This window comes from Nyctereutes procyonoides, unplaced genomic scaffold (genome assembly GCF_905146905.1).
Source record: "Nyctereutes procyonoides isolate TBG_1078 unplaced genomic scaffold, NYPRO_anot_genome, whole genome shotgun sequence".
NCBI lineage: Eukaryota > Metazoa > Chordata > Mammalia > Carnivora > Canidae > Nyctereutes > Nyctereutes procyonoides.
This window is the reverse complement of record NW_026575025.1, coordinates 7,328,871-7,344,155: the sequence shown is the minus strand read 5'-3', so window position 1 is coordinate 7,344,155 and position 15,285 is coordinate 7,328,871. Positions and strand designations below refer to the sequence as shown.

General features: G+C 46.1%; 1 protein-coding gene across 1 annotated transcript in view; it reads left to right on the top strand.

Annotated features, from left to right (window-relative positions):
• Positions 1-378: 378 nt before the first annotated feature.
• PPFIA1 (PTPRF interacting protein alpha 1) overlaps positions 379-15,285 on the top strand; it is an 86,067-nt gene continuing 71,160 nt past the window's right edge. Inside the window, 2 exon segments of the mRNA XM_055310553.1 lie at positions 379-570; positions 1,839-2,102. Of these exon segments, the coding sequence (XP_055166528.1) occupies positions 1,839-2,102 (264 nt within the window). The 5' untranslated portion in view covers positions 379-570.

The following is a 15,285-nucleotide window of genomic DNA, read 5'->3' as shown; positions in this document are numbered from 1 at the left end:
CCCGAGGAGGCAGCCAGCAGGTGTCTCGCGCCGGGGCGCACCCGCCTCGAGGAAGGCGCTGGCTCCGAACCCGATGCCCAGTAGACGTTGCAAACGGCCTCCGGGCGGGCGGCCGGAGCCGCGGTAGGTGAGCTCCGGCTCGGCGGAGAAGGCCCCTACCTGGGGGGCGGGGCCGGGCCGGGACCGGGGGCGGGGCTCCGCCCGCACCTGGCCAATGGGCGCCGGGAGACCCGCCCCGCCCACTCGAGGGGGCGGGGCTTGCGCGTCCGGCCTCCGCGGCGCTCCCCCAACCCCCGGGGGGGCGGGGCCGGCCGGCGGCGCTCGGCGCTGACGCTGCGCCGACGCGCCCGACGTCGGGCACGTCGACGCCGGCGACGCGCAGCCGGGCCCGCTCCTCCTGCGCTCAGGCAGTGTCCGGCCGCGGGCCGGCCTTGGTGACTGGGGGCTGCGGGCCCGGGGCCGGCGGGCGCGGGCGCGGGCCGCTTTCGTCGGGCCCCGAGCTCGCCCGGAGCGAGCAGCCGCCCGCAAGGCGCCGCGGAGCCTCCTCGCCCGCTCCCGCCGGCGAGCAAGGTAAGGAGCGGGAGACTGAGGCAGGCTGGGGCGGAGCGGGGCCGAGGGCGCCCGGGCGCCGGCCCCTCCCCGCGGCGGCCCCCTCCCCGCGGCGGCCCCCTCCCCGCGGCGGCGCCCGCTGTCAGCCCCCGGGCGCGGAGGCGGTGGGCCCCGGCGGGGCGCCCCGAGGCCGGGCTCCTGGGGCCGCGGCGCCCCGGGGGCCCCGGGTCAGCCCCGGGTCAGCCCCGCGCGGGGCTCGGGGGCCGAGGACCTGTGGCCGGGGAAGCCGCGGCCCGGGCTGCGCTCCAGCTGTCAGCGGTGCCCCGGGGTCCGGGGTCCGGGGTCCGGGGTCCGGGGCCCTGCAGCGCGGCGCGGCGCGGGGCGAGGGGCGCGGAGGGCGCGGCGGTGGCGGTGGCGGCGTCGCCGCCCCCGGGGCTCCGGCGGCTCCGGCGGCTCCGGCGGCCCCAGCCTCCTCCCGTGGCGCCCGCCTGCTGTTCTCCCCTTTCACTTCTCCTCCGTCCTCCTCCCTGTCCTTTCTTCCGTCTTGCTTCCTCCTCCGCTCCCTCCTAGCCGTCCGCAGCCGCACCGACCTGCTCCGTGCCCGGTGTGCAAGTTTCCTTTCTAATACTTTTCTTTTTTTTTTTCCCCCCCTCCGGCCGTAAACTTACGTAAGTTGGGTTGCCTGCCCGTCACACCTTTTGCAGCCACTGAAAAACACCTTTCCCGGCCCTTAACGAATCCGGTTCCTTTGGGCGCTCACCCACCCAGTCCAGCCCGAAGCCGAGGGAGCCGCCGTCCTCCTCGGGAGCTGACTGCACACATTCCTCCAAGATGCCTGATGCATTTTGTACTTGTCAGTTTTACTGGCTGTATGCTCCTTCTGTGCTTTTCCCGAAACATGATTGGGTGGCGTGTGTTTTGACTTTCTCTCCCCGAACCGGGAAATAAAGGGGAAAAAGTAAGTTACAGAAGCACACTTGTTTTCAACAACCAGAAAGTACAGCTTTGCAGACAAAATGCCCCAGGGTTTGTTCTGTACGCGACGGGTAGTCTGTGGGGTCTCTACCCTGCCCTGCACTATCCCTTGTATTAATCTGTTCCCACACTCAGGATTCGCCTGTGTATGTTTTTTTCCGCTTACTTATACTCAGAGTGTAACAGTCAGATCTGAGAATAACGAGGCTGTCAACCTTCATTTTATGAGCAGCACGGAGAGCTAATAAAGTTGCAGGTTTGTGGGAGCCTTTATTTTGCACTTAATGACTGGAGTCTGGGTGTTTTATTTCAAGATGATGTGCGAGGTGATGCCGACCATCAGTGAAGCAGAAGGCCTGCCAGGAGGAAGTGGGAGCCGTGGTTCCAGCTCTCCTTCGCAGCCAGATGCAGATTCACATTTCGAACAGTTGATGGTGTCCATGCTGGAAGAGAGGGACCGTCTTCTGGACACACTGAGAGAGACTCAGGAAACGCTGGCATTAACCCAGGGGAAGTTACATGAGGTCGGGCATGAAAGAGATTCCTTGCAGAGGCAGCTCAATACTGCACTTCCACAGGTATGGATGCCTTTCACCTGGAACTTTACAGATCTTTCTTTCCCCTTCTAAATTATGGTGTCACCTTTCATGGTGTTCATGTTTTACATGAGTCTGTGAAATAGTGGTTCTGGGTTTTTTTTTTTTTTATTAAAGATTTAATTTCTTTATTCATGAGAGAGAGAGAGAGAGAGAGAGAAGCAGGCTCCATACAGGGAGCCCGAAGTGGGACTCGATCCCAGGTCTCCAGGATCACACCCTGGGCCAAAGGTGGCACTAAACTGCTGAGCCACCCGGGCTGCCCGTGGTTCTGGTTTCTGTAAGTCATGTGCAGAGAGGGTTCCCGAGGGTTGAACCTCTGTGACAAGCTGTGGTGCACTATACTTAAACACCTCGTAACTCTTGCTCCTTTCTTCTGCCTTAATTTGGGGCAGTGCTCCGAAGTTTTTGGACAAGGGCCATGAGGCATCCAAGCTGCATGCTGCCTTCCATTCTGTTGTCTTAGGCCTTTCTTGCTGAACCTGTGTTTCTTATGGATTTTATCACATTTCCCATTTTCTAATGAAATTTAATGGACAGATAGGATTGATTTCACAGGAAAGATAAAGATATTTTTACAGTTCACTTTTCTAAGAACACCTGTGTTTTATAAATGAAGTTTGTCGTGGAGGATATGAGACAGAGATTAATTCCTTCGGAACTTTCTTCTTGGCCGATGAGAATTGTAAGCTTGAAGTGACACCGAAGTCGTTAATCTTAGTATATGACATTTGGACTAGTTTCAAAGCCTCTTCTTGTGGAGCTGAGTGAGGACGTCATGATAGGTGAGGGTAGAGGGTAGAGGAAAGTGTAAGGCGAGTGGGACAGAGCATGCTGGAGACACAGAGGTTACTTGGGTGTTCACAGCCGCCTAGGTGCCACTTGAGTTACCCGTAATAGGCGTCTTTGTGGTCCTTTCAGGTAGGCCTGCATAAGCACATGCTTGTGCTCCCACCGTCGGTCTGCAGTGCTAAATTAGTAAATGAGTAATTGCCAGCCTGAATGCATTTCTTGGCTGTAGCTGGTTCTCCTGAAAGATTGATAAGCCAGACGTTTGCATTTCCTTTTTAGCAATAATAATCTGCCGTTAGTGCTGTAGTGCTCCTTTTCTGTTGGATCGGGGAGCCATCACGGTTTTTCTCGGGCAAGCCTCACGAATTGTGTACTTTGTGTAGGTCTGGTTTTATTACCATGAGCTCGAAAGCATGGGCCAAATGATGCTCCACCAGGATTTTAGTGTACTTGGAAATTTTTCAGTAGTTTTTGTTTTTTTGATTTGTGATTGTATTTGTTTTAATGTAATTTGAGACAGTGCATTGAAGCGCATGTCAAATACTTATTTGATCAGGTGGACTTTTGAAAGAATGAGCACACACAACAGCCTAACAGAAGGGACAGGAGTTTTGTGCAGTACAGTCTAGTGCAGTGAAGGTTGTCCCACCAGAGGGGTGGCACAGTCGCTCAGTGATTTGTTTTTAGCTACCGCTTAGTATTGTGGAAGCTCTTCGTTGAGTGGAGAGTGCAACGCTGGCCACACCCGCCTCCCTGCCTTCCTGGGCTCCCTGACTCGCTTCTTCCCCACCTGAGCACCTCCCTGCCTCCCCACCAGAGTGCCTTCTTGCCTTCTCTCCTCTCTGCCTCCCCTTTTGCCTGCCTCCCAGCCTGAGCACCTGAGATTTGTATTTCAGAAACATTACAGAACAATTAAGTAAACTGTTTTTGGACCTTTCCTTTCCCCAATATTTGACTCATGTTTGGTAGCTGGTAGTGTGGCCAGATAGGTATATGAGTAAATGCATTTGTACTACTAGCACACTGTGTAAGCAAGTAATGATCTACATTAACAAATTTTAACTCTCATCAGAAGAATTCACAGTCGTAAGTGTACGTTTCAGTGACTTTTTTCACTCAGTGAACACATACTTTTAACTACCACCTAGATGAAGAAATAGAACATTACCAAGCTTCCCAGAAGCCCCCTACTACCCATTCCCAGTAATTGTGCCCCAAAGCTACCCATGGTCTTGATTTTTTACCATTGATTGCTTTGGTATGTTCTTTTTTTTTTTTTAATATTTTATTTATTCATGAGAAACACACACACACACACAGAGAGAGAGAGAGAGAGAGAGAGAGAGGGGCAGAGACACAGGCAGAGGGAGAAGCAGGCTCCATTCAGGGAGACTGAACGTGGGACTCCATCCCAGGTCTCTAGGATCAGGCCCTGGGCTGAAGGTGGTGCTAAACCGCTGAACCACCTGGTCTGTCCGTTTTGGTGTGTTCTTGACTTCATATAAATGAAATAGTCATTCAGCATTGTTTGTGGGTCACATCTATTTCACCTCAAGTCATTTTGTTCATTTTCATTGCTGTCTAGTACTCAGTGTGTGAATATACGGTAGTTTATTCTTTGTACTGAGTATAAGTATTTATAAATGCTGCCCCTGACTATTCTTGCTTATTTTTAGTACAGATACATATATATTTCTTTTGGGTGTGCTCAAAGGAGCAGCATTGCTGAGTGAGAGTGTGTGTGTTTGTTCACCCACCACCCACAGTATGTGAACACTCAGTGGCTGATACTTGGTATTGTCGGTTCTTGCATTTTAGCTATCTGGTGGGTGTCAAGTGGTAGGAAGCCTAGTATGGTGTGAGCTTGCTGCTCCCTGATGACCAGTAAGCAGGGGTGGAATGTCTCTGTGTGTGTTTATTTGCCACTTGGATGATTTCTTTCATGAAATTATTGTCTCGTCCATTTTTTTTATTGGGTGCCTCTTTTGGTTTTTATTGATTTGAAGGAGTTCTTTTTATGTATTTTGAATACATATATAAATGGCAGATGTTTTTTACATTCTTATGTGTGTTTGCCTTTCTCTAAGTGGTGTCTTTAGATAAGTTTCTCTTTTTCCTTTCCAAGTGCAATAACCATTTTCATTTTTCCTGCTTTGTTGTACTGTCTAGGATCTTTAGTACAGTGTTGAGTAGAAGTGGTGAGAATAGGTGTCCTTTTTCACTCCCAATACCAGAAAGACAACTTTCAGTATTTTACCATTTTACCATCACATATGATACCAGCTGTGGCTTTATTGGTAGATATTTTTTAATCAAAATATAAAAATTCTATTTTTAGTTTGCCAAGAGTTTTTGGATTTTTTTAAAATCATGAATTAAATTATTAAATTTTCTTAAATGTATTTTTTGTATCTCTTGGGACAAGTGATTTTTTTTTTCTTAATGTGGTGATTTAACTGTAAAAAAATTTTGCCATGCTACAGTAATCCCAAACTTGATATCTGTGTATTCTCTTTTCACAGGATTTTATTTGTTAATATTTTGCTTAGGATTCTTGCATCTGTATTCATGAGAGAGGTTGGTCTGTGATTGTACTTCTTTGTATTGTCCTTGTTGGGTTTTTGGTATTAAAGTTGTGTTGACCTCATAAAACAAGGTAGGAAGTGTTCCTTTTGTATTCCCAGAAGAGTTTGTGTGAGCCTTATGTTTTCTTCCTTCAATTTTTGGAAGAATTGATTGGCAAAACCAGCTGGTTGTAGGGTTTTCCTTGTGGGAAGATTTTTAGTTTCAGATTCATTTTTTTCTACATGGAAATAGGATTTTTCTGATTTTTGTATTTCTTCTTGTGTTTATTTAGATAAGGCATTGTTTTTCCTAGGAATTTGTTCAGACCACTCAAACTTTCCAAGTAAGTGTAAAGTGGTTCATAATATCCTTGTCATCTGCAGGATAAGTTGTGATACCTCCTTTAAAAAATCTTGATATGATAATTTGTGCTTTGTCTCTTTTTCTTAATCAGTCTTGCTAGGGGATTATTTTATTAGTCTTTCCAAAGAACCAACTTTGGGCTTTATTGATTTTTTTTTTCTATTTAGTATTTGTTTCCTATTTCATTAATTTCTGCTCTTTTTTTTTTCTTCCATCTACTTTGTGTTTTGTTTGTTCTTTTTTCTAGTTTTTGAGCTAAATACTTAATTTGATTTTTAGCCTTTCTTCTTTTCCAGTATATGTATTTTAAAGCTGTAAGTTCCCTTGAGCACATCTTTATTGATCCCACAAGCTTTGTGTTTTTTTAAAGATTTATTTATTTATTCATGAGAGACAGAGAGAGAGAGAGGCAGAGGCAGAGACATAGGCAGAGGGAGAAGCAAGGCTCCTCACAGGGAGCCCGATGTGGGACTCGATCCTGGATCCTAGGATCACACCCTTAGCCGAAGGCAGATGCTCAACCTCTGAGCTACCCAGGTGTCCTGATCCCACAAGGTTTGGTAAGCCAAATTTTCATTTTCTTTTATGTAAAAATATTTCATAGTTTTCATTGTGGTAACTTTTTTTTTTTTAAATTCACAAAGTTTTTTATAAGTAAACTTCTTAAGGTATGGGGGATTTTCTAGTTACCTTTTTGCTGATTTGCAGCTTAATTCCATGAAGGTATCTGTCTTAGTCTTTTGAGGTTGCTATCACAAAATACCATAAACTGGCTGGCTAATAGGCAGCAGATGTTTATTTCTCATAGTTCTGAAGACTAGAAGTCCTCAAGATCAAGGCATGGGTAGATTCAGTGTCTAGTGAGAGTCCATATCCTGGCTCATAGACAGCCCGCTTCTCACTGTCCTCAGTGCAGCAGCAGGGGTGAGGGAGTTCTCTCTACTCATGACCTGGTCACTTCCTGAGTCTCCATGTCCTGGTACTATCACCTTGGAGGTGATGAACTTGAGGAAAGGGAGGCTATAAACTGTTAATCTATTGCAGTCCCTAAATATGCCCTGCATTGTTTCAATCCTTTGAAATGAATCGAGTTTTCCTAACTGCTCAGCGTATGTTCATTTCCTTTTTTTTTTTTTTTTAAGATTTTATTTATTTATTCATGAGAGACACAGAGAGAGAGAGAGAGGCAGAGACACAGGGAGAGGGAGAAGGAGGCTCCATGCAGGGAGCCTTATGTGGGACTCAATCCCGGGTCTGCAGGATCATGCCCTGGGCCGAAGGAGGCGCCAAACTGCTGAGCCACCCAGGGATCCCACATACGTTCATTTACATTAAGTGTTCCTTGGGCACTGAAAATAATGTGTATTGGCAGGAATACAGTGTTCTGTGTTTATCAGTTAGGTAAAGTTTGTTAGTCATGTAATTCAGATTCTAGTAGTCACATTAAATAAAGTAAGAGAGGTATAAATAATTTCAAGAATATGTTTTATATAAAAAAATATATTTTATCTAACACAAATATTCAAAATATCATTTCAGTGTATAATCAACATGAGAAGAACATAATGAAATATTTTTCATTCTTTTTTATCATATTAAGTCTTTAAAAACCTGGTGTGTGTTTTATACTTTGAGCACATCTCAATTTGGAGTAGCCACGTTTCAGGTACTTAACTAGCCACATGTGAATACAGATTGGGCAGCCCAGCCCTCCACCCTGGCTTTGTTGTTGTCCTTGTTGTCAGTTCTGTCAGTTACTCAGAGGTGTATCTGAGGTCTTCCTCTATGATTGTGGCATTGGCTCTTTCTCCACTTCTATATTCATCATTTTTCATGTATTTTGAGATTGTGTTATTAGGTCTATTCAAATTTAGAGCTCTTGTTTTCTTGGTAGATAAAACTTAATCATGAAACATTCCTCTTTGTCTCTAGTAATGGTTTTGGCTCTAGAGGTTACTTTATTTGATAGTTGTGTTTGCCATGTCAGTTTTCTGTTCATTAGAGTTTACCTGGGAATCTTTTACTTTCCCTTGTCTTTGAGCTTACATTTTAAGCTTATCAGATTGTGAATATAATTTTATAAATGCCAGTCCATCTTCTTTTGGCTTCCTTTCTTTTTTTTTGAAAAGTCAGCCTGCAGTGTTACTGTTATCCCATTGAAGGCAGGCAGTATCTTTTTTCCTCTCATTACTTTTAACATTTTCTTTTTGCCTGAGACATTCTTTCTGAGTCGATAGCTTGGTTAATCAGTTTGGGGAAAGTTTTGACTGTTATCTTTGTAGATGTTCATTATTCCTCATTCTGTCTTTTCTCTACTTTGAGGATCCCCATTGGAACTTTTTACCATGTCCCATGTGTCTTTGGGGCTCCTCTGTTTCCTAGACTTTCCTCCAACTTTTATCTAGATGTATATATATTTTTTATCAACCTGTCTTCCAGGTCACTGATTCTCTCTTCATCTGTGTCTGTCTATTCTGATGTGAAGCCCACAGATTGGGTTAATTTTAGCTACTATGTTTTTCAGTTTTAGGATTTGTTTTGATTATCTGAAAATTTCCTATCTGTCAAGTAGGTTTTCGAAAAGTAGATGTGTGCATCTGGTAACTCCAGTGGGTCGCCTCTTGGTCTGTTTCTGTCCTTTTTTCTTTTGGTCTATATGTTGTTATGTCTGTTTTTTCTTTCTTTCCTCTTTTTTTCTTTATTCTTTTTTTAATTGAGTGTTGGACACTGTATATGAAGAGCTGTAGAGGCTCTTTGTGAGACTGTCTTCTTTTAGTATCTCCTCCAACACACCCCAAGTGGGGCAGTTCCTTGGCCTAGTCAGGTGTGATTGACTTAACACTGGGGTTCAAGCTTTGTAAGCTGCCTTTCCAGGGCCCTTCCATCTTGGCAGGTCCTGAAGCCCAGTTCTTGTCTGCTGAGCACCAGGAGATCATTGAAGGGTCAGCTCTCAGGGAGTGCTTGCAGAATGCTGGGCTCATTTTCTATGCCTCCCTGCTCTGAGGGATCTTGGCCTTTTAAGACCTGGCTGGTTCATCAGGCCTGCACTTGAATTTTGTCTTCCTGTACCCATGGAGCTGTCCAGAGTTCTGTTAGCCAGGACTTTCTTCTTGATTTTCTGCTATGTTTTCTTTCTGACTTATTGGTATATTGCCCCCCATCCCTGAGGAAATGAGAATCGTCAAATGCCATGAGTGAGAGGTGGCACTCTGAATATGAGAGTCACCTCAGTGGGCTCCCTTTTGTTTGGAACCTCCCTGCAGTTATGGCTGCCTCAGTGTCTCTTTGATGCCTTCAGACAGACTTAAAATTGTCTTCACTTTTTCTGGTTCTTGGTGGGTTGACTTAGAGACTATTTATGTATGTAACTGGAAGTGGGGAGACATTGGTATGTTCTGTGTATAAGTCATGGTAAATATGTCAGTTGTCATTATTTGGTCCAGGAGAAAACAAATCCTACTAGTCCTTGTGTAGTACCCATTGTTCTTTTCCTAATTTGTCTCCAGTTTGCTCATGCTCAGCCACCGTGCATGGAAAGACGTGGGGTTGGTGGCCCAGGAGGAGGTACCGTCCTCCTCCCTTGCTTGGTGCCCACCCAGGGCAGGCTTTGTAATGACAGGCTGGCTGTGGCAAAGAAGGCTGATCTCAGCGAAGAGGGGGTGCATGGAATGGCTTGAGTGACACTTATCATGTGACTTGATCACAGTGTTTGATCAGCGTTTTTAGAAATTATTGCTCATTTAGTCTTCCCTCCAATTTCATATAAAGTTGAAAATGCAAATTTTATTCTTCCAAGTTGAGTGCAGTGATTTCACACTCTTCTTGTAAGCAGCAAATGAGTTCCTTAAAAGACATCTCACCCAGAGAATTCCAAGAAAAGAGAATATGTTTGGCTTGAATCATGGGTGGGACCCAAGTTTTGCCCATGTCTCTCCCAGAGTCTGTGAATCCCTGGGAGAGCTTTCATGTAGGACTCAGTATCCTGAAGGATGAGGTCTGGAAAGCACAACTTGGTGGCAAATAAACCAATCTTGTGGGTGCGTTGATTGTCACCACATCGATATCCGTGAGCTGGCAGCAGTGTGAAGCGTGCTGGGCGGGTTGGCAAGAGAGGAAGGTAGAAGCAGAGCCTGGTCGGGGGGATGAGGGAGGGGAGAGGATGAGCCAGGGCCAGGCTCTGTAGCTGGGGGAATATTGGAAGATGCTGACACTGGCTGTCATACTAGGGGAAGGATGCCCCTTCATACTCCTTCCTGCAGCCCCCACGACAAAGATTTGCCTGACGACCAGGTGCCGAACTTGAGAAGCTCTGGGGTAAAGAATCTCAGACTTTTCTCAAGCACTGCTGTAATGCATAGTGGGGTGCAACACTCCATTATAATTTGTTAGTGCTCTAACAAATTATTATATAATATATAATATATATATAATATATATAATATAATTAGAGCTAACAAAGCTCACGCTTTGATGACTTGCCGAGCTTAAGTTAGTACATTAGCGAGACTTGACCTCATAATCCAAATGAGGTGAAATTAGCTAAAAGACTCTTCAGGAAGGGTAGATTCTAGTGATAACCTTGAGTTTCGGTAGTGACTGCCAGGATACCTTCCAGACTGAAATAGGAGTGGTTGGCAAAACCCCTCTTGGAAGGCTGTGCTTACTTCCATTGTTTCTGGTTTATGAAACAGATCAGCAGATCCTTCAGAATATTTGGCCATTCGCCTCTTGTCAGTGGTGCACACTCAGTTTGCCCTTTTTTGCAAGCACCCCTGTCTTGTCTTTCTGTGTTGCTGCACCTGTGATCCTCTGCGCAAGACAGGGCCGTCCACTCTTGTTGGGTGCCTCCATGACTCTACACCGTTCTGGGCTCTGGGTTCTGTGCCCCTTCTCAAGATGAGCACTGGCTGTCAGATGTGACTGAAAGCATGAAGTCGTCGAAAGGAAGAGCTGTCTACTGGCATAGTGTGATCTAGGAGGGGCCTCAAGAGGAGGGGTCACGTCTGTACTAAGACTGAGAGTACTCTCCAAGCACTGTGACTGCAGGGGCAGGAATAAACTTGGCCTTGAGTTAAGCTATGGAAACAGCAAGGTGATGTGCCTGTCAGCTGGTAGTTGGACAGAGCCTGGCCATGGCAAGAGTTGGGTTTCTGTTCTATTTTTTAAGTATTGTTGAGGGCCAGGGGGCATTGTAGCCTCACGGGGGTGGAGGGTTGGCATGATTTTGTTGAATTTTTTAAGTAGGTTTCATACCCAGTGTAGAGCCCAACATGGGTCTTGAACTCACGACCCTGAGATCAAGACCTGAGCTTACATTAAGGGTCAGACAGTTAGCCCACTAAGCCACCCAGGCACCCCAGTTTGAATTTTTTAAAAGCATGTGCTGATGCTGCATGGATAGCAGACTGGGGGGTGGAGATAAGAGTGGACACAGGGTAGACCCCATTGGTTAGAGTAGTCCTTTCTAATGCATGGATTGAGCTGTAAGGTTAGTGTGTTAGGCAAAAATTAAAACCTCTTAATGTCACCCATCTCCTAAAGCTCAGAACAGTGGATGTTTTTATATAATATACAGAAATAGGCAATGTTTAAATGTAGTGTGCATGATATTTACTTGTGTGTAAGGTATACATTAAAGTTTTCAGGTCTGAGGACGCCTGGGTGGCTCAGCGGTTGACGTCTGCCTTTGGCTCAGGGCTTGATCCCAAAGTACCGGGATTGAGTCCCACATTGGGCTCCCTGCGTGGAGCCTGCTTCTCCCTCTGCCTGTGTCTCTGTCTCTCTCCATGTCTCTCATGAAAAAATAAATAAAATCTTTAAAAAAAAAAGAAGGTTTTCAGGTATGTATTGAGTGCCTGCCAGGCACTGTTCTAGATGCTGAATATTCAGTATGTAGTAAACGTTACCTAGCCCAAATATTGTTGTGGTTGCACCAAGAAATATAGGAGAGCATGAGAATGTAGAGCTTTGTTTGAGCAAATTAAACTCGTGGATGGTACAGCTACAGGATGGCCATTTTTTCATGTGTCTGTGTGGCCAGACTTTGGGAGGTGTTTTTCTCTGGGAGGTTCAGCTGTACTCTGTTCTCTGGCAGCTCCCCACCCTGTGCTTTAGATGCCTTGCTTGAGTGCCTGTGGTCTACCTCCATTTGGACGGACTTTGGGCTCCTTCAGTTCAGTGTCGACCAGAACCGTCTCTTCCAACATGTGCACCTCTTCCCCTGAACAAAAAACTGTTTTCTACCTGGTTGGGCAGTCTGAAACTAGGGGGATGGCTTTGCCCCTTCCCTCCTCTCCCTTCCCTCCTGGTCCCCAGGTCCCATGGCTGGTGTTTACATCTCCTGGGGTTCTGTCTTCCATTGGGTGGAGTCAACCAGGGGCCAACTTAGATGCTCCATCCCTGTGGCTCCTGGCCCTTTGGCCGCCCTGGCCCCGTGCCAGCCAGGCTGCATCAGGGGTGGCTTGTCATGCACAGATCAGTGTTCTGCACCTTCTCTATAAATCCTGCTATTCTCTCCCAGAGGAAGGCCTTTCTTACTGACCCTGTCTTCTGCTGGATACCACTAAGTCATTTGGTAACCCACTCTTTTGGGGAACCAGTTTTGCCCTCTGTGTATGAAGATCCTCAGAAATGCTCGTATTCTGACTGAGCAGCTTTCCTTGTGCTAAGGAAAGGGTTCTTACCTGGAGGAAACCATGCTTACTTACAATATTTATATTTCTGATCAGTTAGGACATTGTAAGAGTGACACATGTGAGTTATAGACTCACATGTGAAAGTGTAACACTGTAACCTCCTTCCTTGGGAGCTTTATACCTCTCACTTTGCTCCCAGCCTTCCGTCATTCCTCCTGTGCTTGGCACTACTTGGGGAGGCTCATGGTTTCTGGTGGCCCGTTCTTGTGTCCAGAGATAGGAGTGGGCTGCAGGGTGACCACGGACCCCTCTGACCTGTGGAGGGCCACAGGGAGCCGGGCCCCCAGGGGACTTCCTGGAGGCTGCATCGTCCATCACATCCTGCCCAGAGCCATTCCTGTGTAGAAGCTGCAGAGGGGATTGCCCAGCCCTCAGTCCTCCTTCCTGAACTGACTGACCCTCTTCCATGAAGAGCACTCCTTGTCGTCCTTCTCTCCTGTGTAATCGCTGTGCACACTTGCGTTTGTGTTTATTCAGTGATCACACTCAATTATCATCATCATTCCTTAGATGCTGTGTTGTCCCCTAAGATTGGCTCCTGTGTCCTTTTGCCAAGGCCCTATTATTAGTCTTTGAACATTTCGCTGTTTTCTGGCACAAGAATTTGTCCCAGGCTCACTTTGTGTTTTTCCTGCCTCGGATCTGAAATCATTCCTCTGAGGAGCCCTGGTTCCTTTTAGTGGGGGAAATGATGTTCAGAAATCTAAATGAGCTAGGTGTGCTCATTGTTGCTGGGGTTAGCATTCTTTTAGGTCCTTTTTGGAGACAGAGCTAGACAAAAATCTATAAAAAGAGAAACCTGAATTTCATACTGATTTTCTGTTCTCAAATTAAAACCTAATTTTCCCCTTGATCATTTTATATTTATTTATGTCTCTTGTCTTACGCTAACAATTTTGATTTCTAGTGATGTCAGCATTATTTTCTTTATTCTATGATGTACATGAAGCAGTTTCAGCCTTCTAATGCCGTATTGGTATAATCCTCGAGTGAAATTTTAGAATGTCTTTGCAGTTCTTCTGGGTCAAAGAATAAATGTCATTAAAAAAAAAAGAATAAATATGTCTTAAAATTATATAGTTAGAATAACGGATTCTAAAGCAATGTGATTGGTCACATAACCATACAAAATTTGATATACCATTAGGTTAATTTGTTTCTGCTTATTTCTAATTTTAGGGCTTGATTTTTTTTTTTAAGTTGTTTTCAAATACCTAAAGCATTTACATGGTTTAACAGGACTATAGAAACAGGTGGTCTCAGGAGTCTTGATCCCCCTGTCCCTGAGTCAGTCACTTCTAACCAGTGGGGTGCCACATGCCCTGGTTTGCATGAGCTAGTCCTGGGTTTTGCCTGTTCTCTTGGAGCCATTAGTAATTGTGCCCGTTTCACCCTCAGAAATGAGGCACAGCTAAAGCTTTGTTGGCACTTGCTAATGCTCATTTAGAGATGTGGACAGAATGTTTCCACTTTGTAGGTTTTTTCCCCTGTAGCTAGAAGCAAGCTCTTGGCTGAATTCTGCAGACTGGGATTGTGGTTCACTTGGCAGGCAAGGTCCACCCATGGAGTTTTTACTCTGGTTGTCAGGGTCTCATTCTGAGGAGGAAATGTCATTTTGCTCTGAAAATAAATTTGGGAGCTTGAAACATATCTTGCATTTCCAAGTTTTTCTGCTTTGCAAAGGGGCTAATTATCCCTCCTGCTTATGTAGTTTGAAACTTTTGCCAACAGTAATATAAAAATTGATTTCGCAAATCGTGTGCAAGAAGAAAGTTAAGGTTCTCCTTGAGGATCATCAATATTTCTGAGCCATTGATCTCTCTTGAAATCTTAAGGTGCTGTTACAAAGCTAGGGCACACTCTTCCCTGTCTGCAAAATACTTTATGGGGAAACGTGGATGACAGATCAGGTCGTGGTATCCTGTGTGCCCTGAAATAGAAAAATGGGAAGGAAGGAAGGAAGATGGTTTTGATGAGTCTCAGTGTTAATTTGAGCAGTCTGATGTGCTGCAAAGGGCTTCATTGGTGACATCTGTGGATGGGAAGGGTTGAGAAACTGCAGTTTCCCCTGCTGTCCATGGCTCCGCCCCCTTACCTCACCACCCACACGCACTGCAGGGAGGCTGTGGGCAAGCTGGCATTCCAGTCTTCCTGCTGTTGGGTGGCATTTTAGAGGAGCAAGTGCATCTCTCTCTCCTTAAGCAGACCGTTGAAAGCAGGCATGCAAGTTCGCACCACCGATCTCTTTCACTGTGGCCTGAGTCTGCGGGCTGATCCCACCTGTTCCCCCCTGCACATTGTGAACTCTGGGTGGCTCAGCAGTGTGTTCAGCAGAGCCCAGGACTCACGTGCAGTCTTTCCCTCATTACCTCATCCCCAAACCTCCAGTGTCCTTATCAGTACTGGAGAGGCAACAGCTTTTTTTATTATTTTTATTTTTTTATTTTTATTTTTTTATGATTATTTAAGAGAGCATGAGGGGGAGAGAGAGAAGGAGCAGGGGAGAGGAACAGAAACAGACTGCCTGCCAAGCAGGGAGCCCCATATGGCGGCTCTGGGGCTCAATCCTGGGACTCTGGGATCATAACCTGAGCCGAAGGCAGGCACTTCACCGACTGAGCCACCCAGGTTCCAGCTTCATTTTTATTTAGCAGACATTTACGAGTATCTGCCACGTGCCATGCACTGTCCAAGGGCCGGGTAAACGGGTGTCTGGGAGATTCAGTGGGATGATAGCCCACTTTGATGGC